The 24291-nt window shown below is 32.0% G+C and overlaps 2 protein-coding genes across 3 annotated transcripts; one reads left to right on the forward strand and one right to left on the reverse strand.

Moving 5' to 3' along the window:
• The first annotated feature begins 10789 nt into the window (after window positions 1-10789).
• Window positions 10790-18966, forward strand: PHO1 (phosphate 1). 2 transcript variants are annotated; one of them, XM_088885807.1, is made up of 15 exons: window positions 10790-11132; window positions 11636-11731; window positions 11957-12242; window positions 13574-13913; window positions 14851-14899; window positions 15124-15195; window positions 15794-15923; window positions 16429-16549; window positions 16953-17202; window positions 17330-17434; window positions 17535-17579; window positions 17689-17841; window positions 17960-18238; window positions 18319-18455; window positions 18560-18966. In XM_088885807.1, exons 1-15 carry the CDS (start codon window positions 10890-10892, stop codon window positions 18648-18650), a joined length of 2397 nt encoding a protein of 798 aa, XP_088741933.1. In that variant the 5' UTR covers window positions 10790-10889; the 3' UTR covers window positions 18651-18966. The 2 variants fall into 2 exon arrangements, with proteins under 2 accessions (XP_088741933.1, XP_088741934.1); XM_088885808.1 differs by having other exon boundaries at window positions 12002-12242.
• On the reverse strand, window positions 18924-22344 carry FAO3 (fatty alcohol oxidase 3). The gene is made up of 3 exons (XM_011092979.3): window positions 22021-22344; window positions 21652-21924; window positions 18924-20821 (listed from the first exon to the last, which is right to left on the reverse strand). Exons 1-3 carry the CDS (start codon window positions 22243-22245, stop codon window positions 19073-19075), a joined length of 2247 nt encoding a protein of 748 aa, XP_011091281.1. The 5' UTR covers window positions 22246-22344; the 3' UTR covers window positions 18924-19072.
• Between the last annotated feature and the right edge of the window lie 1947 nt (window positions 22345-24291).

Genomic DNA, 24291 nt, shown 5'->3' on the forward strand with positions numbered 1-24291 from the left:
CTTAATAACATTTCATTGCAATTTGCAAATGTAATCTATTTGCAGCTACTCCTCTTGTCTTCAACTATGATTCATTCTCTTCTATTATATCAACCATTATAAGTAAATCACCATTGAATTGCAATAAACAATATCAATTCAAATATTATAGACTAGCCGCACTAGCTACAGTCGGATTGTGATATACCCATACAAAGTGAGGAACACAGTCGATAAATCAAGCATTTTAAGCCGGTGCTACCAAATATGCCCACATCTGGCGAAGAACATAGTTGCTGAATTGGTCTTCTAATTCAGTCACCACGGATCCATATATACTACGCTCGTGTCAAATGGTTATCTTCATTCAGTAAGGTTCGCGCACCTGATATATATATGAAAACCTAATGATTGAACTACTAAAAGATACGATCTTCGAAGAACTTAATCTTAAAAACTAGCTATTGAAGTGGAAAAGCCATCAGTACATCATAATACTGATGTGGACCCAAGTCTTGTACCTTGCAGTTAGGATCATAACTATCTACTATACTTTCTGCAACCCCAAAATGGCCATCCAGGTTGGCTTTGCGGTAAGCTCTAGCCTAAACGAACACTGCAACCTGGTATCATAACGATCAATTTGGCTTGAATTTGCGCTAATTTAACCTAGTCCTAGACGAACACCCGATACCGGTGTTACCATCCATTTGGATTGGTTTTACACAAATTTAACCTAACTTTAGGTGAATACTACAGTTCCGATATCACTACCCGCACCGCACGATTACAACTAGAAGATCAGTGTGTATGACTTTAATACTAATTAAAATGACTCGATATGGCCTGCATCAAGATCATATAAGCCCTACATAAGTACGTACATATCTCATTACATTAATATAGAATTTGGAATCACATATCTTATAATTACGATCATAATAGTAGATCACTACAGTAATAATTAATGGTATCAAAACATATCATTTTATCATTTTTTTTACTAATAAAATAATTCCAAAAATTCCATCATGCCCTAATAAACAACCTCAAACCATATCGAACAACACATTGAGTCACATGAAATACGTTGTCGGGCAACATTTCAAACTCGCTCCCCAAATCTTTTATTATTATTGTTACTTTTGTCATTTTAGCAACACACATATAATTGTCGACGGATAATGTGCTGATGATGTTTTGGATTAGACTAGCTAGGAGATGAATTTTACGTGTACTTCAAACTAAAATAAAATAAAATCAACTTTTTTTTTCTAAAATAAAAATGATTAATTATTATTTTTGAATAAATCGAATATAATTATTAATATTAAATATCTTTGTCTAACAACTACCGACAATTATAACAATCATATACTAATTATCAATCTCAGATACTTATATTTAATCAACATTTACTATTAAAGTAGAATGACAACTATTATTAGAGGAGTAGAATAACATCGTCATCGTACACGTTAGTGGGTTTAATTTAATCAATTGAGTTAGGCCTCATCAACTAAACAAAAAAGGATAAACTTTTATGCATGCAAAACGTATTGAAATTCTCATCTTCTTTAGTAGAAATGCGACTTTATCTAACCCACTCCCCAAAAATCAAGTTGCGGCACAAAAACTCGATGGCTGAATTTGAAGCACGCGTATTCTTAATATCATGATTCTTACGATTTTTAACCTTAATTAATCTGTACATATAGTGGTTTACACAGAGGATTTGAGGGTACTGTTCTTGGTTAAAATATCTTCACTTTTAAGGAATAAATTACCCATTAATTAAAAATTAAATTATATTTATATTGTTTTATTTAATTAGAACGAAACACAGCACGATACGATACCATATGATATAATTAATTAAAGTATGAAAAAAAAACATAAAAGAAAATAAAGAGGGACTACTTTATGACTAGGAAATGCAATTGTGATCAGAGAAAAAGGTTGATTAATTTAGATGGAAAGATGACTTAGAAAATTTTGTTGCATTATGTGAAAAATCAAATATTTAATTTATAACTGCTAATTTATTAAAAAATTGGTGGAAGTACTAACTTAGGAAGATGTATATATATTGACTAGTTAATATTCACTACGTACCCTTATGCACCTTTATTAGAAATAGGAGATTTTTTTTAAATAATTTAATTTTTTCCCAAGTTGTAGTTACCCCCAAAAATAATGGAAATAAATAAAAAGATCATAAGTTTAATTACAAATATGGAGTCCATAAATTTGTGTATTATGAAAAGGAATAGTATTTTCATCGTCCTGGATTAAATTTTAAGAATAATTCTACGCTCCTGATTGATGATCTATTTATACATATTATTTCATGTCTTTTGAAAAATTATACATACACACACCAGAAATGTCGACATCATTTAGACAAAAACATCCCTCTTTTTGGAGAATTACACAAATTATCCCTGGTTTTTGGACAGTCATGAATGCTCTCTGTAATTACACAAAAGACAGAGATGACTTGTGTAAATAGATTATAGATCAGTGAGTGTAAATATAATTATCGCTAAACTTTAAGAACGAAATATCAATAATTTATTGTAAAATTAATTTTATAAATAACAAACGTAACTATAACAAGTAATAATAATATAACATAAAAAGTAAACAAAAATTAAATAATTTTCCTTATCTATCAAATTCATAACTCCTACATCATTTTGGATGTTTTGGAACAAGATTTTATTTATTTTTTTAAGTAAACATTATTTTATGTAACATAGTATTGTTGTTTATTTAAATCATAATATGGTATTACCAACTTGCAACTATATATTATTTTCTAAAATAGTTATATATATAATTCATTTTATTTTATTTTAAAATTTATGTCCACTCAAAAATGAAGAGTGATGAAAGATTAATATAACTTTATAGTGAATCTGACGTCCCAACTTTTGGTAATGTGTAAAAATAAATAAATTAGAGAGATTTTGTTAGTGGAGGGACACAAAAAGATGGAGCATTGTTCTGATGTCACCCCCACTCCAAAAGAAGTAAAACATTATTGGTTTACATTAATTTTAATTAATTAATCAAAAAAATTCTATAAAAAACCCCACACCCTACCATCTTCTTTTTCCTCACTTGCACTGTGCAAAACAACCCATCCACACCTCCTCCCTTTCGTAATTAATGAGGTTTAATTTAATTGACGAAATTGATATTTTATAATTAAAAGATCATATATTGGAATTCTGTTGATGCATAGAAATTAATTTATATTAATAATAGTTGTTGGTCAATTATTTTTAATTCGGATCGAGGTGGTGACGGGTCTGGATGTCAAGTGTTAGTGACATGCAATTTGTACTCCAACCTCCCTCGATCTAAACTTGATAATAGGTTGACCTGCAGCATGATTAGTCTTGTTAGGGTGGCTCATAACTCAACCCTTCGAAATTTAAATTAGAAGGGGTAGGTCGTAATATTCGATCTTAGGATAATAAATGCATACCTTATGAATGGGGGACACCTCCGATTTATATTGGACAATTATATTGGCCCGTACAGGTCCACGCACAAGCTCCTCGAGCCTTGGATAGCAATGTCATCAACAGTTGTAGTGTCGGCTTCTGATTCGTTCAGCTCCCAACCTGAGTAAAAAGACACGAATCTTTATTTCTTTTTATAATTTTAGCCTTTCTCAAAACTATAAGTGTCAAAATAGGAGTTTTTTTTTTTTCTTTTTCAAATTACCCTCGTCAGTAGCAATAGTTATTTATTAGATATCGAGTGTTTAAAATATTGTATTACGATAAAAATCGTGATAATATGATCAATTTTTTTACTTATATTATATGTAGACTAAATACATTTTTCCCGAATTAAATTAAAAAAAGAATGCTGACACAAATAATTTTCTTCAACTTGGCAAATGGACAACAGGTATACAAGATTCTGGCCATGGATCCATACACGTGTTCCCACGCACCAAAAGCCTTCTACCACTAATCTTGTGCCACGTCATGTAATCAACTGTTAATTAAATTCATTTTAATATTTTGAACCAATGAGATGAAAGATTAGAGGTCCATGCTGTAGTCCAATCTAATCAGAAAATTATATACTAGTTCTAGCCCATTGTTGCGTGGCACATTATGGTGCTGGGCACTTCTTTTTCTTGCAAGTCCACAGAGACCAAAAAGTGGACATAGTACCATGTTGTAAGGGTATGATTCCTTTTTTTTTTTTTTATCTCCTGTAATCCCAACTATAATCATATCATAAATTTTAATAATTAATGATAAATATATTGATTATTAATATTAAGTATTTATAATTAACCAATAATTATTTTAGATCACCATCATTATAAAAGAAAAAGAGTTATTATTACCTACACTATAATGACTTAAATTAATATTATTTACACTTGTTAAAATTGATGCAAAAACTTAAATTTTGACCACGATTGATCAATATTCGTTATGATTTTATAAAATATTTTGGCCAAAATATTTGCCAAAATTTTTAACTGTAACAAATATTTTTTATTTTTTGTAGAAACAACGGCTAATAGCCATTGCGCAACATGATCAATTAGCATCCAGAATGAATTTTTATTTTTAACTATAATAATTTAGTAATAGTAAAAAAAATTATATTTTTCCTGGTGCACCATAATTATTGGGTCTCAATTTCGTCAATTAAACTAGACTGAGATGACTATAAGACTATTATAATTATTAACAAAAAAAGAAATATGAGAGAGTAGCATTCTTTCTTATAATAATAACCATGAAAAAATAATTTAAACTTAATGTTTTTAATTATATAAAAATTATTGCTTTGTAAAATATCATTCAAATTGTTTGATCTCTAAATTATTTTTTGCCTTGGTAATTCCTATACTATTCTAAATAAATATTAAATATACATCCCTCCTTATTAGACGCTAAAGTTTGATATGACTTTAATAGTACGTTACACGATGATTTCATTTAAAAATTTAAACTATTAAAAATAGATGTGAAATTTCATTTATTTTTAACTTAGGGTGGCGGCCACCTTGCTTTTATATATATATATATATATATTATAAAATACAAATTTTAGAATTACAAGACATGATTCAAATTTTACCAAATTAAGTTCCCAAGATACACAAATAAAATTAAAAATCCATAAGATAATAAAATTAATAATTCAATTAAAAAAACTCATTAAAACTATATAAAAAAATAAAATATAATTACGGGCCGCTCTTTTTTTTTTTTTTCCGCATCCATAAATTTTAAAAATATCTTATAACATATTTTACTAGCTACTTATGGCAGTCAACACTATCTTAATCCTCATTTTTTGATGTATATTCGATGTTAATTAAGTTGACTTCATGATATTTTTAGATGAACCGATTTTATCGTACCCTAATTTCATGATCTCAATTCAAATAAATTATTGAAGAAATACATTAAAATACGAAGAATGAAATTAAAAGTATATATGAAACTCATTAGATATGCATTATCCACCTGGATATGGTAATCCGATTGGAGGGATGGGAACATATATACCTAAAGTCGTGTAAGTGAAGGCAGATGGCGCATCCATCCATCCATCCATCCATCCATCCAAGTTTTAATAATTTAATCATTAGCGATTATTAATTAAAAGGCCAACCATTTATGTCGCGTTTAAGTGCTTCAAATCCGATCCCAATAGTCGCATTTCCCAAAGTAAGTGGAATTTAATAATTAGGAATATTCTTCTTGCAGACTGCTTTTTAAGAGTAAAGAATGATTCCCAGTTGTGATGGTTGGAGTGGGATCTTTGATGGCCCCAATATTCACAAAGTCAGCTTATCTCTAAGTAAATTAATTATAATTACATTATAAATTTAATTATTAATAATAGTTAATATATTAATTATCAGTATTAGGTATTTTAATTAATTAAGAATTATTATTAGAATAAAAAATAATTAAAATTGATCCCATAAACTTGTGTCTAAAACTCACTTTAGTCCTTTTATTATTGTTTTTTTAACCTTATTATCACTTAAGTTCATATTTTATTTCCTTTCAGTCCTTAATTCCTTCAATAAGCTTTTTAGTGAAAAAATCATCAAATTTTAATTTTTTCAGGATAAAACGATCAATTCAAATTGAATTTTAACCCCTTGAGACACTTCCACTGAATATGATTTGACTGTAAAATCATCAATTCATCATTTTATCCTAAAAAATTGGAAAAGTTGACCTCAAAGAATGAAAATGAAATAAAATATAAACTTTAGAAATGATAATATCAAAAAAATAAAAATGACGAATTAAAGCGATTTTAACCACAAATTTAAGAGCTTTGTGACATTTACTCTATTTTTTTATGACCCCATTTTTTGGGATGTGAGTAATTTACTTAATGGTCTCTAATTAATCAAAAAGTAAATTATATTGACACTCCTCAATATCTAAATACACAAATATTCATCGTCTTTTAAAAAATATTGTTACGATTTCTTACCAGTATTTGTATAAATTTTTGCCGCTGAATAGGAGGTCTATTTATTATTACAACTACGACCTTAATAATTATAATTATAATTTAATAATAAATACATAATATTTGTATATTTAAACGTAACATTAAGAAATGTCAATATAATTTGCCATCACCCAAATTGAATTAAAATTTTCTTATAATTAATAAATTTTATAAGTTCATTAAAGCAATGGTCTCTTTTAATTCTAGCAGCTTCCAAGATCGCTGTGCTGCTCGGCAATGACGGATCCAAGGGGCGAGTTCTGTATATAAATTATACATAAAATTTTATTTTATTTTTTATATATCCGACTCCAAATTATTTTATTACTCCGATAATATAGCAATATGAACATAATATATAAGTATAATTGTTCGACCCATTCAAACTTTTATTCTGAATCCGTCCCTACTAGTTTTGACCCTCTCAACTTTTATTTTTGAATCTGTCCCTACTAGTTTTGACAAGAACGACTCTAACATTCCTTTACTCCTATTACAAAAAACAACATTATATTTTTGAGTATTAATTTCACAATCATCACCAGTGATGATGGTTCAGTCTAACGATTAAGGTTAATGTACCATAAATAAGTTGAAAATTATGGATTTGAGTTATATTATACATATGAGTATTTGTCTTACTTAATGTGAGTTTATTGTGTATATATGTGTATTTATCTCACGTAATGTGAATTTATTGTAATATGAGTATATTAATTGAATTGACGTATTCATCAATTTATTAATATTTGTATAGTATGTAATCACCGTTTCTAAAGAAAAATCAGAATCATCAGCTAAATTCTTGGAAGAATAATTCAATATTTCCACAAAAAAGAATAAGCAACAAATATAGTTAATTAGGGCAAGCATGCTCTCCCCATTAAATGTATGCTAATTTGTATATAAAAAGTTTAATTCAAATTGAGTTGATTAAATTAATACAAATCACGTGATAATTGAGTGGTGAGGATGAGGTTTCATAACTAAAATGCTGTGCGTTCAAGTCCCATAAATGTAGGTATATAGTTTACTTGTAATAATAGTGTCTCATTACTTTTTTTTTTTTTGAAAATATCCGGAGGTGGGGGAAGCTTTCCTGGGTTCCCGTTCCTTTTCTATTCAAAAACAAAAAAAAAATAGCTAAAAATTTACAATGGGGAGTACTAACTCCCTAGTACTAGTAAGTCATAAATAAAAAATACTATTCCATTATAATCATCAAAAGAATGAATAAGGAGTACTACTCTCTTACAATAGACTAGCAATGAAACATAGATAAAGAGTACTACTTCCTTACAAAAAGTTTCCTAGATATACTGTCAAAAAATGAAATGAGTTGGAGGTGATAATCCAGTATTGCAAAAAGTTTCTGTCAATTTGCTCGAATTATCGGGCCAACTTATCACCTATAAAAGCTTCCCCTGCTACAAAGTAGAAAATGTAAAGGAATATCGATTACCATAAAGTTAATTCAAAAGTTTAGCGTGTCAAAAAGTTTCTGTCACATCGCCAATTAGCAACGAATATATCTCAAAATCTTCAAGTTGTCTGTTGGGGTACCTGCAACAATCCAACAAATCAAGCGGCCAGAAAAGGAGGGCACCTCCGTTTCATGGCTCGACAAAAGAGAGCATAAGTGGGGAATACAATCCCCTAACATCTGTCAACAACAATAAATAGAGACTAACGAGTACAACTCCCAAACAATAAGAATGTCCAAGATATGCAAATACAATGGAAGACACCTCCCAAGCACAATTAAGTAGCAAAATAAACATGAATCTAATATACCAACAAACAGACAAGCATGGCTCCTCAAAAGCACCTGTAGGTAAGGTTAGCATCGACAGTCCAAAGCAGCTTAGGCAAAATAAAGCATAACCTTCATGTAAGTGTCTCATTAAGTATTGTAATTAACAAATGCCAAAAAGAAAAAAAAAAGAAAGAAAGAAAAGCGAGTTATACTTGTCAATTAATTAATTACTTATAATTAAACCTAATACGAGCAAGATTCTTTTATTATTTAATGTAGAGAAGTTTTTCAAATTGTGTGGCTATTGATAACATGCCAAAACATTTTTATTTAATTAAAAATAATTAATAATTCCACGAATAAAACGTGGAATAAAAGCCATATATCCACACACACACCTAAAAAAAAAAGCGAGAGAATTCAATGAATGCTTTATAGTGCTCATTATATATATATATATATATATAAAGAATAAATAATAATTTTTACTCTTATCTTCTATTCTATTTTATAATTTATTAGGTAGTGTTTGTATATAAACCTTTTATCAGCACTTCTCAAGCTGATATATGCCAATCATGCGACCTTATTTGAGCGCTAAGGTTGAAACCTCACAATTAGAAGGTTGTGCTTTTAAATTCCACAAATGAGTATATATATATTCTAATACTATCGTAATTTCTTGTTTATTAGTTTTCTTTGAACATATTCGTTAATTTAAATATTAATATATTAAATAATATAATGAATCGAATCTTATATAAAAATAGGTAAATTACAATGACTTCCCTTGAAATTTGGCATAATTACGAATACCCCTTGTTGTTTGAAAAATCACAAATATCCCCCTGATATTTGATGAAATTATATAATCCTCATATAAAAGTATGAAATTATCAACTTTACCCTTATTATTTTTTTTTAAAAAATTAAAACTTAGTCTGTAAAAAAAATTAAAAGAATTCAAAAAAATAAATAAATTATAATTTATTGGTTACATAACCTGAGGAGCCCCTTTTTTCAATCTACAAGGGCATTTTTGTTAGTTCACCACAAAAAATGGATGAAAACCTAATAGATTCGGCTAATTGTTAGACAACCGTTAAAATCAAGGAGGTAGTAATAATTTTTTAAACAATAAGGGAGTAGTTATAATTATATCAAATATTAGGAAAGATCGTTGTAATTTTCCCAAAAAAATATTACCAATATGTCTCTGAACTACATATATCCAGAAAAAGTATGTCTTAATTAATTTTCCCTATTCCGATCGAACTTGCAAAGTTTAACATAGTCCTTTTCTCTTAATTAGGTAACTTCAAATTAATTAAAGGGCTAGTTCAATTTGTAAGTGATTATTTCATAATTGTTTGTCTTAGAGCTGTGAAAGGTGTTTTGCGATTACATGATTAAATTAAAAATCATTTCGTCACCTCTAAGTCTGCCTTAAATCCAACAACATTGCTTCCAAATTAGATAACCCTTCAATTACAATATATATAAAATCAAATCACTATGACAATTGATATGGCATGCGACTCGATTGGTGTCTCGTTGCGTGAAGTATTATTCGCTCTGACTTCGTATGAGCCTTATAATTTTGTCCTGAAAAGGCACCTTATCAGGGAGATGAGCTCTTGAGACTTATAAGTCACTCAAGTTGCTTATCTATAATTAATGCACGCTTGCCTACATCATCAGTCCCCCAGACGAGGGACTTGGAGGGGCACATGGCCTCATTCCTATAGATAGTGTCAAATGATGCGGCTTGCGATTCAATCGATGTCTTGTTGTGCAAAGTATTGTCTACTCAAATTTTGTATGAATTTTACGATTTTATCTTGAAAATACGTATCACTAAGAAAAGAAGATTTTGGTTGGCCTACAGATTTAGAGGCTTATGAGCAAAACAGCTCTCTAATTAAATAACCCTCCAATTACAACATATGTGAAATCAAATCACTATGACAATAAATATTCTTAAATGCCCGTTAATTAATAATAACACAAGACGATCGAGATATCAGCAATAATTATATATATATATATATATATATATATTGTACGTGTGTAACCAAAAAATAGATATATTATGCGGAATAGATTTATATTACATCAGAAAAATTGACTTTTCATTATATTTAATTATTATAATTAAGAGTAAAAAATCACGATGGATAATTATTAATTATGACTGCACAATAACTATTAATCGTTATTTATACCAGTGATGTCAAAATATTTACTACAACTAAAAAATATATATCTCTAAATTAAATGTAATATAATATATTAATTTAAATAAAGAAATCACTCGTCATTTTGCACAAAGGAACAAAAATCATAAATCAAATTAATTCTTTTTCTTATTTTTTTTAAATAAAAATGATATATATGATATGATTCATCACTTACAACAAAAAAATAATAAACCCGTGTAAAATGGTAAGTGTATAAATATAATAATAAATATATTGTGTTAATTAGTTACACTTGGACATGACATCCCTATTTATACAATCCACTCCTACAATTCTCTTATGCCAGCTCTATTTAACTCTAGTTCTTCTCTTCTCCTCCTCATCCACCCGGCCGCCACCCTTCTCCGCCGCGGCCGACATTAATCATGGTGAAGTTCTCAAAGGAGCTGGAAGCTCAGCTCATCCCAGAATGGAAAGACGCTTTTGTCAATTACTGGCTACTCAAGAAACACGTCAAAAAGATTAAGCTTTCTAGAAAACCCAAGCATCATCATCTACCCGATACCAATTACGATTTCGGGCGATCCATTTTCGACCCGGTTCGAGCTCTCCTCTGCAGATTCACCGCCAGGACCAACAATGCCGCCAATAACCACGAAATCATTCAGGTACATACATATACATATACATATATATATATATATAACTGGAATTTCAAAATATATATATATATATATATATATATTTTGAGCTGCAGTTTTCTGAAAATGGTGGCAGGAAATGGAAAAAAATCTTGAAAATAACATTATACGGGAAATTCTGACTAACCCGAGTTTCGTCGGACCTAATTCAATTATATGATAAGTGCAATATATTTACAGTTATGAGTGGAATATGCTTCAGGAACAGTGATTAATCACAACAAACGTATCACACTTAGCTTTATAATTCCTTTGGTTGGATCAAACTTGATTTAGGAAGGAAGCTCCAAAGTTTGTGATATCATAAAGTCGCACTTTTCGGGTTCTTGTTTTTTGTTTTTCTCTTTACAAATGCGCTAAAGCAGGAAGCTTGTTCGGTTGCCACTTTGCATGAAAATCGTGAAAAGAAGAAACAAATTTAACAACCAGAAAAAGGACAACCAAAAATCGCACTTTCTTGTTACTTGCAGGTGAAGAGTCGAATTAGTACAACAGAAGACGGAGAAGACGAAGAAGTCGAAGTGTATGAAACCGAGCTCGTTCAGCTCTTCTCCGAGGAAGATGAGGTAATGATTAATTACTTATTCCTGTAATAATAAACATGACTATGATAATAATTAACGGGAAATTCTATTCATAACGAGTCTGGTAGGATCCGGAGCAATTATACGATAAGTAAATACACTTATAGTGTGAATAGTATATAATTTAAGAAAAATAATCAATCACATTACAAGTATATATTATATTTGCTGTACAATTAATTTCTGATTTGGATGAGAATTTTCTAGGTTACAATGTTTGCGGATGATTTGATGTCGTGCATGAAACAACAGGTTAAGGTTTTCTTTGAGATGCTGGATGATGAGCTGAACAAAGTGAACCAATTCTACAAGAACAAAGAAAGCGAATTCCTTGAGAGAGGAGAGATACTCAATAAGCAGCTTCAGATACTACTTGATCTCAAGCGAGTTCTCGGCGATCGTCGCCGGAAACATCAAGCTGCCGCGACAGGCGGCGGCTCAGGCTTCACCTCCCGCTCCACTTCCTCCGTTGGCCGCAACTCCGATTTTTCCGGTGAATATTGCTCTCTGATCAGTTATTTCATTTAATAGCTAGAAAGAAAATTAACTAAAAACTTATATATATTGCATGTTCTTGAAATAAGAGTATCATTAAACATTTATATATGTCCGAAATTATTGTTTATTTTAGCTATTTATACTATCTAAATAATTCCAGATACTGTTATAACAATTATCAAGATATTAAAATATTGTATTAAAAAAATTTAATTTTCAGCTGGTAAGATATAATGTATGTATTAAATATTGATGGGATTAATTTGATTAGAAATACATAAAAATAATGTTAAGCATGGATGTTTAAAGATGGTTGCGTCGATTGATAATATTGTGAAGAGGAGTCCTACACGACATTCCACTCAAAAGTCGGAAACTTTCAGAGTCCATGGTGGCCATAAATCTCGGAAAATATGACAATCGAAACTGCAACATCTTTTACTATTTAATAAAAAAGTATAAACTCAAATTATTACACATGAAGGCCTTGCTATATACTATTTTAGTTTTGTGAAATTTGTACTGGGCCATAAATAATTATTTTCTAGTTAAATTTGCATTGTTGCATGTAATGGTTTTTGTAAAGTTAGAGATGATAAATTGATACAAAAGATGTTTAGATGGCAGAATGTAAAAACACGCATAATTCGAGTGGCATAATGTAATTTTCTCTATTATAAGTTATATTAGTTACAAAAATACAACGATCGATTAATAGGTAAATCATTTGATTAACGATAAATTATATACAGCTAACTCCCCTAATGCTTCACATAATTATGAATATTCTATCGTTATTTAAAAAATTACTAATATTTTATTATATAGAAAAAATAATTATGAAGCCCCTATATGGTGCGGTGAAAATTATTGTTTTACCATTGGCTAATTTGGTTGTTTTTTAAAAAGAAAAATATTTGAAAAAAATATAAAAAAATCTAAGGCTTGAGTAAAGTGAATAATACATAGAGCATATTCGTTCATGGAAATATTTTAAAAAATTCTAAAAAATATATAAAATTATAACTTATAATCCAAACGCACATTTTGAGCAGTTTACGATAAAAATGAATGATAATCTAATAAAGACTAATATAATTAGTTTATTTTTGGACGTACATCGTTAAATTAAGGGGTATTTGCATTAATCAAACACTAGATAAAGGTGCAAGTAGCTGAATTTAGCGGCCTAATTGTTCCATACGACGAATTTAATGATTGATTTATTTGAAAATTTGCGCTACTGTATACGTCAGAGTCATGCATAAATATTTATTACCTCTTCTAAAAAAATAATTTAATTTCTCTGGTAATATATTGGTGCAGAAAGCCAGAGCGAATATTGTGATAGTCCAAACGATTCACAAACAGACGATGTCATAGCAGCATTGGAGAAAAATGGAATTAATTTCGTTAATTCAGCGACTAGAGCAAAGACGAAGAAGGGGAAGCCGAAGATGGCTATGAGAATAGATATTCCGGCAACGACACCGACACGGACGATAGCTGCCGTTACCTCGATGCTTTGGGAGGATTTGATGAACAACCCTAAGAAAGGAGGAGGAGGAGAGTATATTAACAGGAAGAAGATTCAGTGTGCTGAAAAGATGATCAGAGGGGCATTTGTTGAACTTTATAGAGGCCTTGGCTTGCTAAAAACATACAGGTTTGACTTATTTCCGTTAATTATTCATAAATATTATCTCTTACTTTTTCTGAATATTTAATGCTTGCAATTTTTATAAACTTTTAAGGAAAAAAAATAAAAATTTTCAATATATGTTGAGATTATATAAAAAGGAAAAAATTTAACATGGTCGTACGTGCATGATTTTGCTGTTGCATATTTGCACATAAATTAATCAAATGTATAAAATTCATGTAATCTGTATATCTCAAAAAATATTCTTACACATACGGTGTATATATATTTACTTATGATAACGTGAAATAAGATGAAAGTATAGTCATAGTAATAATTACTTATATATTTAACACCTTATCAAACGTATATGATTGAATAATAGTTCTAACCCTTCAAATTTCACAAAATAGTTACTTTAGGGTCTAAAATGTCATAATTATTCAAAAAATAAAATAAAATAACGTACATTGATTTATTACCTATATATATAGCTACTAAAAGTAAATAACTTTCTTGTACCTTATCAACATTAATAATGAATCTTACTTACATAAAAACATAAACACAAACGTATGTGCAAGGAATAAAGGTGTGAATGAACGTAATATTTTGAATATATCAGCATAAAGTAGTGTATGAAAAATGTTATGTAATAGATTAATCATGTCCAACATGAATCGTGTTGTGTCACATGATCTACCACACCACCTAAAACAACCCTTCATATATGACATATGTGCCTGCTCTTACACATTTGCTTTCATGCTGTCAAAAATGCCTCAAACGAAGAAAACATGACGACGCAAAAGCAGTATAAATCATCGTATATTCAACAGAAATCTTAATCACTGGCATCTTTATTACATTATCAACTGTAGAACCTAAAGCTACTTTCAGTTTTCTTTCATGTGATTTAGCTTTTGTTCACAAATTCTGATGATTTGAGTGTTTCCAACAGCTCCCTGAATATGGTGGCCTTCACAAAAATACTCAAGAAATTCGACAAGGTAGGCGATCCCCTTAAATTTATTATCATATTGTTGTTAACGTGCTAGTTTTAGGGCATAGGCCTATAAGTCTCGTCAATTTTGATCGAATGCATGAAGATGAAGTTTACGTTTTCCAGAAAGAGTACTATGATGTCGATGCTCTAACATCATTTTTTTTTAAATTCTTGATTGGTTTATGTTGGAATTCTGTCTGATTTTCGTTCTTCATTTCCATCAAACAGGTAGCAAACCAGCAGGCTTCAGCAAGTTACCTCAAAGTTGTGAAACGGTCGCATTTTATTAGCTCGGATAAGGTAATTACACGACGTGAAACAATTTCAATAATTCGTAATGATCAATATATAGTAATATTTGATCCCTTTACTTTATTTTTAAAAAATCGAATAAAATGTCTCTTTATAAACATGCCTATTTATAAAAATTTAGAACCAGGAAGTTGCCTACATGAGAGTAGAAATTGCCTGTTGAGTAATTTCCATTAATTGCCAAATATATAGCTTGACAACATATTTTTTGTAAATAAATTGAAATAAGTGTGTAACAATAAAATTTCTAAATTTAAGTCATCTAATTACTTTATAGCAATTTCAATCTTCTTTTGTTCTTAGCACAAACTGTCAATTATTATTGAAAAAGAAAGATTTTTTAAAAGCCATAAATAAATATTATTTGATTTAAAAAATTTTAATTTTTTGCAATACCCGTACCCGTTTAGTTGATATAAACATCGATTGATTAGCGTAACGACTAGTATGCAAGTTGTATATATTTATTTATTTATTTATTGTAGATATATTGGTTTAATTATTAATTATGGTACGGGTTAATTATAATAAAATAATAATTGTTGTTAGTGGCATAATATATGGTACTTTTTCGTGTTGTGAAAAGGTTGTAAGACTAATGGACGAAGTGGAGTCCTTATTCACACAGCACTTTGCCAACAATGACAGGAAAAAAGCTATGAAGTTCTTGAGACCCCAACACCACAAAGATTCTCACATGGTTACTTTTTTAGTTGGTATGTCTGATTTCTTTTATTCTTATTTTTATGTATTTACTACAAATATATGCAAATATTAATATACAGAGCTATTACACAAATACATCTCGAAGTCTGCATATATTAAAAAAGTTCTTTAATTTTAAAAAAACTTTTAGGAGCCGTTAACTTTTATGTGTTCGATCAATAGGGCCTCGTTGGATAAAATGTGGGATTAAGGCCGTCATTTCTTACAGAAACTTGTAAAACAGCATGTTTACAATGCTCATGTTTTCTGCTATAAATTCTCCATTAGCATTTGTAATGTAAAATATAACTGTAGTATAATTCAAACTTGGACGACAATGTAGGTCCTATGTAGAAATGTACTCAGACATTCACCAATGATTCCCACCATCTCGAGAATGAAACATAGTATTTTTCTACTAAGTTTGATGACAAAAACTCGCAACGTGGATCTGAAAGAGCAAGAGAAATATATATAGAGACAGTGGTAATATATATTTGTGTTGGAATGTTGCAGGTTTGTTCACAGGTAGTTTTGTAACGTTGTTCAGTGTGTATGCAATCTTGGCACATCTAAGCGGTATGTTCTCACCTCGGACTGAAGCTGCATACATGGAAACTGTCTACCCTGTTTTCAGGTACTTGATAGTTTACTCACATTGTTCTTCACTTTGTTACAAGTTGTTGAGGTTTTAAAAAATTAAGACAACTAATGTACAGGATAATATACTGTTTTTTTCTTTAATCAAGAAACGACGTAGTACATTATAAATAACTTATGTAATAAAGTTTACATCGAAGTGATAGTAAAATATTAATATTTGCAAGCTGAAATTAAGTAACTCTTTTATTTACTTATAGAATTTGAGATTATAGAACAATGAGGAGGGGGCGACAGCCGTCTAGCCCCCTACTGGCTCTGGCTCCATCTCTGCATTAAAATCTTTGTTTCCAGGGATTTAGAATGTAAACGTGCATGTTTTAATTGCTGCTTTAGGGGGCATATATACCAAATATAACCAAGTCTTGATGGTTGTGCAGCATGTTTGCATTACTGAGCTTGCACTTGTTCATGTACGGATGCAACATGTTCATGTGGAAGAGCACAAGAATCAACTACAACTTCATACTCGAATTCCAACCCAGCACGGCCCTCAAGTACAGGGACGCATTTCTCATATGCACCTGTTTAATGACGGCTGTTGTTGGGGCTATGGTAATCCACCTTATTCTACTCTCCACCGGATTCTCACCACACCAAGTTGACTTGATTCCTGGGATTCTCTTGCTCGTAAGTGAACGTGTTTTTGGCCGTAGTTAAGAAGCTGGTTTTGTCTCAAGAAACAGCAAGATAATTGTACTTGTTTTGGCTAAATCAGACTAGACTTTAACAATGTTGTTCTACTGCATGATTTCAGTGTTTCTTCCTGCTTCTGATATGTCCGTTGAACGTCTTCTACCGCCCGACAAGGTTCTGCTTCCTCAGAGTCATACGCAACATTGTCTGCTCTCCATTTTACAAGGTACTTCTAAGCAACCTTATTTGCATTGCGTTCGCAATAAAAGCTTCTATGAGATAGTCCCAAAGTTGACAACGTACAATGTTTAATGAACTCTGTGTAGGTTTTGATGGTTGACTTCTTCATGGCTGATCAACTAACCAGTCAGGTACCACTTCAACATGAAAAAGAAGTGCAATTCTTTTAAACTCAACCCTCACTAGTGACAAGAAAATAACTCTTCATTATTTTCCCCTCGTTCGGATTTTGTTCAACAGATTCCATTATTAAGGCACATGGAATCAGCAGCCTGCTATTTTCTTGCTGGGAGTTTCAAAACACACCGTTATGAGACGTGCAAGTCAGGAAAGCTATACAGGGAGCTTGCTTATGTTATCTCCTTCGCTCCCTACTACTGGCGTGCAATGCAGGTAAATACATATATATGTTTTCTGTCATATATTCTCACAATGTTCAAATACAAGAATTTCTTGTAACTAGTATTGTTTAGTCTGATTTAACCTGTAAATTTGTTACGATTTTCCTTAGTGTGCGAGGAGATGGTTCGACGAAAGTAACATAGACCACCTTGCTAACCTAGGAAAGTATGTGTCGGCTATGGTGGCAGCCGGAGCAAGGCTAACCTATGCTAGGGAGCCGTCACAACTGTGGATGATCATCGTTCTGGTGACTTCTGTCGTTGCCACAGTTTATCAACTGTACTGGGATTTTGTTAAAGATTGGGGGCTTCTCAAGCCAAAGTCCAAGAATCCTTGGCTCAGAGATGATCTCATACTCAAGAACAAAGGCATTTACTATGCATCAATTGTGAGTCTCTTTCCCTTTAGTCCTCTTCTTTCTGCCTTTCTTGCCTTGAGATGATACGATGAATGAAATTTCATTTCCAGGCCTTGAATTTTGTCCTGAGAGTAGCCTGGGTGGAGACTGTGATGAGATTCAATATTGGGATGTTCGAGTCACGCTTGATCGACTTTTTCCTTGCTTCATTGGAGGTCATCCGCCGTGGACACTGGAACTACTACAGGTAAAACATCTTAATTTCAGACAGGAAAGAATCTCGTTATGTGTAATAACTAAGTACTGCATTCAGTATATGACTATGTTAACTTACTTTGTATGGCTGCACAGACTGGAAAATGAGCATCTAAACAACGTTGGAAAATTTAGAGCAGTGAAAACAGTTCCATTGCCATTCCGTGAGACGGACTCAGATGGCTGAAATTACCTTGAAGCACTTGTACAACAGTATCAGAAAGGTTTGCTAGGAGGGGCATGCTTGACTTTTCGCCAACCGTAGGCTTCGAGGGGTCAGAAAATGGTCGTGGCATGGAGGAGTCCACTGCATAGTCAGAAGCTATTAACAAAGAAGTGAGCCATAAGGCTCAATAAACCTGACCAGCTAAGAAGCTAGCAAACGGCTAAGTCTACTGTACAACCTGGGATTATGGAAATTTGATTGCATAAATGTATGTTCAGCACGAAAACTTCATAATTTTTGTTGATAATCAATCAAATTCATTTGACTTGTCGATAAATCTAAAGTTGTACATAGTGCTTTACATATTTAGGTACAGTGCAAGTATGCGTTTTTATTGCTCTCAAGTATACAGAAAACACATGATTCAATATGTGGTAAAGAATCTATGAACTTAAGATTGTTTCTTTCTTCAGTTTTTCCGCAATCTTCTTGGAGAGGCAATACGAAGTCGTCTGAATAGTGATCATAGGATTAACCCCAACGGCTCCAGGAAGAACGCTAGCATCACAAACAAATAGCCCTTCCGCTTCCCAACTCTCCCCATTTTCATCAACAGCTCCATCTTTTTCACTTTTTGCCATTCTGCAGCTTCCCATCTGATGAGCAGAAGAGTAAGTCGTCCATTTCTCAACCATTGATTTTGGCCCATCTTCTGCAATGACGTTGTCGAGGAACTTCTCCACTTCTTTCTCAGTTATCCCTTTGCATTTTAGCTTTTGTCCATCACTTTGATGTGTGCCAACCTCGACTGCTCCTGCTGCTATTAGAATCCTCAAAGCTCGACGCAGCCCCACCTTCATGTTTTCTTTATCATATTTGTCGAGTTTATAATTGATTCTCCCCTCCAACATAACTTCACCACTCCCTCTGTCTCTAATCATCGAAAACAAATGGGCTGTTCTTGCATACTTCAAAATCCTGTTCTTTATTTCAACTCCAGATTCCCAAGGACACAATGCTGCAAATTGACCAGGTCCTAGAATTGGAGACTCAATAATTGCTCTCAAATTTTTTGCATCTTGCCCAACTTTATGAACTGATGTGATTATACCTCCCTCGTAAATCTTGCCCTCAATATCTGAGCTCGTCTCTGGGAAGTATCCCCACGCCATTAGCACCGGATGCAGATGCAGGTTCCGACCAATGTTTCTATTTTTCAAGCCACTTTTGATTAACAAAGGTGGAGTCAGGAGGGAACCACATGCAGATATTGTGACTCTTGCCTCAATATGAATCATCTGTTCAGTATCTGCAATCTTGCTCTTAGCAATCACTCCCAAGCACCTCTTCTTCCTTGCGCTTCCATACTTTTTATCTTCTATCACAAATCTCTCTGCTTTGCATCCTGAAATGATGACAGCACCGCAATTCACAGCATCGACCAGCCAAGTCGTATCGGTTCCTTTCTTGTCTCCTCTAATGCAGCCATAACAGCAAGAACCACAGAAATGTCCTTCTGACGAGTTTCGTGCCACGGGATCCGCTTTAAGACCGAGCTTTTCACACCCTTTTCGCAAAATCTGATTCTGGAACCCCTCTTTATCACACTTCTCTGTGACACCAATTCTTCCACACACTTTCTCCATTGCAGCAATATATTCGGAACTTGAAAAGAGAGGAAGTTTCTGACCATTACCCCATTCGTCAAGCACGAAGTCAGGCGTCTTGATACAGGCGGACCAGTTCACAGCTGAGCCTCCTCCTACCGTTGATCCTGCAAGAATCATCGTCTTCCCATCAAGAGTTGATAGTAACCCTCCTGATTCATAGAGCTCAGACATTGAGGGCCCTTCTAGAGCTGAATAGTCTTTGCTCGTATAGTAGTTTCCTTTCTCAAGCACAACGACTTTGAGGCCTGCCCTCGACAAAACGGCTGCTGCGACACCTCCACCACAGCCAGAGCCAACAATTACGACATCGCATTTGACTTTGTACATGCTTCTTTGGGCATTTTGTGTGACTTTTAGGCCTTTTGCTGCAAGGGAATTGGCGAACGTCAAATCAGTCTCATGCCTTGTCTCGACCATTCCTTGTTCTAGAGGCCTCTCTTTGGGCGCATCACGCAATTTTTCATCAACATCAACGCGATAGTCCATTGCCTTCCATGCAGGATTCTTTGCATCTTCTCCTACCTATAAAATATGAACAGAATTTCCATTAATAATTCAAACTTTACATGATTTTGTTAACAGTTTTTGCACATTAGCAGTCTAATGAAACTCCCATGCCTTTTCAGAAAATCCGAAAAGCCATAGTGGCTGACAAAACTCCAATGATCATACCAAGATTTACCCAAAAACAAGAAAGATACAAATGTCATCAATCGAGTGTTTCTTAAATATTACTATTGCTTATACATAAAACTGTCCCCAAAGAAAACGAAAAGGGATAACAGTCCATGGTGCCATGTCACAAGCCTGTAAGAACATGAAAGCAAGAAATTCTCCCCCCCACCCCCCATATTGTTAGGTAATCTATCTAATCAGTGTTTATTGATTAAGTACTTTACTCAACTATTTTATCAAGTGCAAAGTACTGCATTAGCCAAAAGGGACATCTAATTAACTTATCCACAAATGTTACTGGTAGCTTGGATTTTTTTCCCTTAAAAAATTATGTAACAAGCAAACGCTATAACCCCAATAGGCCGGCACCTCATTGCATGCGGTACTTCAAGAAAAATGTACAAAATATGCAGGTAACAAGAAACAATATAGCCCGACCATACTAAAAAATAAGAGGCATCACTTTCCTTAACTACCCACCTTATTACTTGTAATAAACTATAACTATAAGATGTTTTTCCTCAGAAGTTGATCATTGTAATCTAATGATTGTCATTAACTTGTGTTAAGACTAATGATCCTGTTTAACACATTTTAGCCCACAAGAATTCCCTTGTAATAAACAGAGACAGACATGATTTTCTGAGAATTTTTTTGTACATGATCATAACAAATACCTGAGTGAAGAACACATATAGGACCAAGAACTTGATGAACACAAATGCAAGCCTGACAGGGGTCAGCAGCCGATTCCTGAACCATTTCTGGACAACTTTTTCCCTCTTCTCCAATGAAATTTCAGAGAATTTCTTCAAGTAAGGCCATTTTTTGTCAAAACTATGACTTCCACAAATCAATAGAGTCCCCAATCTCGTTGAAAGAATTCTCAACGTCGCTCTCACCAAGATTTTGGCTTCCCACGAACCCCTCTTCTTTATAAGCTCAGCCACCTGCAAGAAATCGTACATCCTTAAACACACAAACAATCTCATGAACTAAAATCCCCGAAAAAGAAAATCTGATCAATTCTTGTAGTAAACGTTTACCTCATCAGGCACTGGATACTGAGAACCAGAGGCATTGCAGAAGGCCTCATAGGATTGATCAACCTCGTTCTTGGTACTATTCTCCTGGGAATTCATCAAAGGGATTGGAGGAAGCAAAACCTCACAAATACTAGTGAGGATTTCAAGCTCAGAGGTGGAGAATCCATGGCTGTATTTGGTTTCTCTCCTTCCACCCCTCAGCAATGGATGGCACTCTCTTGCCATATTGTCTGTATAGTTTTTCACTCTTGAGAATTTGGAATTTCTCTGCTTGTTTTTGTGTGTGAAGTAAGATATATTACATTAAAGAATAGAGTGAGACTGGAGCATTTATATAGAGTTGGGAGAAAATATTTTATGAAGGATGATGCATGCTTCTCTATATTTTATTATTATTTCTTGTTTATTATAAATTTGTGTGGGGCTAGATCCAAGCTGTTTAAATTAATTAACTAATTAAATGCCTTGACCCTCAATCCCAAGTGGGGTTTGCCCTACTAATCTTTCCAAAGGTTGGGTTGATGAGCAAATTTTTTAATTTTTCATTTAAACTTTGGGATAATTGCATAGCCATCATCGCAATTTTGGTGTGAATTTACATCTAATACTCTTATGTTGGTTTCTAATAAATAGATTGTTCAATTAATTAAAAATCTATTAAATTTGTTGATATTAGCAGAAAAAAATTAGTTTAAAACTCATATTAATCCTGATTAGTTTATTACTAACTTATTGTACGTTAAATAATTTTTTTCTAACTCAACCTACCATTATACATCTTCACACCCTAATGCATCAGAGGAAGTATATCTCCACCCTTGTATGTATAGTTTGGTCAAAAAGGATTTGTTTGACCTTTAGTAAGTCAATAATAAGTCAATTGGTGGTCAATATGCATTTTTATCCTTTTTTTTTTTTTTGCTAATATCAATAAACTCAGTGCTTTTTAACTCATTGAGGATCTATTGTTAGATACAAACAAACATCATATATATTAAAAGTAATTTTTCAAACTACATGGATATACATATAATTATACCAAATCTCAGGAGCATGCAGTGCAATTATCCCTTAAATTTTAATTGTAGTAGATAATACACCGCTCTCCCCTAGAGTTTGCTTTAATTACACGTAAACTCCCTATAGTTTGAACATTTAAACCTGATACCCCTAAATTTTATTTTCATCCAACAAAAAGATCCATCTGTTAATAAACTTCACGGACATTTGTTGATATTAGCAACAATATTAAACAAAAACCCATATGTACCCTCAATTGACTTACAAATTTATTGTAAGTCAAACAAATCTTTTCTAAACAAATTACTTTTATAAGGGTGAAAATACATCTCCTCATATGCATTAACTTGTGAAAATATATAAGAGTAGTTTAATTAGAAAATTTGTTTGACCTAAAATAAGTCAATAATAAGTAAATTGAGGATAAATTTAGATTTTCATTCAATTTTTTTGTTGATATCAGATAATTTAGTAAATTTTTTACTAATGAATGAATCCATTTGTTGGATGGGAACAAACGTCAGGGGTACTAAAAATAATTTTTTAAAAGTAGAGAGTTTACGTGTAATTACACCAAATCTCAAAAAAGATGGTATAATTATTTCTAATAAATATGTGCTATATATATTGCTGATATTTTATATATAGATATATGTGTGTGTGTGTGTGGTGTTGGGGCTTTCGTTTGCAGATTCATTTTTCGTCTGTCTACTTTCACCCTGACTTTCATTCTCTTTTATATCTTGACCCAACAAACTGTCCTAATAATAGAAAGCAATATCTATAATAAGGATCTTTCTTTAACTTTTTTTAGTTAGACGATTAAATTAATATTTTAATAAATTAAATAATATATCAAATCACACAAGATATTAATATAATTTAAGAATAATGAATTAAATTACAATAAACATATATAAAGTGATATGAATATCCATATTTGATGGGACTCGAATTCATAAATCGAACTTGTTCATAGGATCTTAACTTCTTTTTTCTTTTTTTTCCTTATTCTCAATTTATTATTTTTCTTATAAATTCGATGTCTTTAAAAAGAATATTAAATGATAACAGAAGAACACACATACTAAATTTATATTTAAAGTAAAAAATAAGACTTATGAGAAAATTTCCTAATAAAGAATTTGATGGGTGTCGAATCCATCAAAAATAATTCCTACGAACATTTTTGTAGATGTGTGAATAGGGTCGAATCCACAGAGATTGGTTTTAAATTAATTCCTTCAAAAA

The sequence above is a fragment of the Sesamum indicum genome, linkage group LG10, assembly GCF_026168435.1.
Source record: "Sesamum indicum cultivar Baizhima isolate 11 linkage group LG10, ASM2616843v1, whole genome shotgun sequence".
In the NCBI taxonomy this organism is placed as follows: Eukaryota; Viridiplantae; Streptophyta; class Magnoliopsida; order Lamiales; family Pedaliaceae; genus Sesamum; species Sesamum indicum.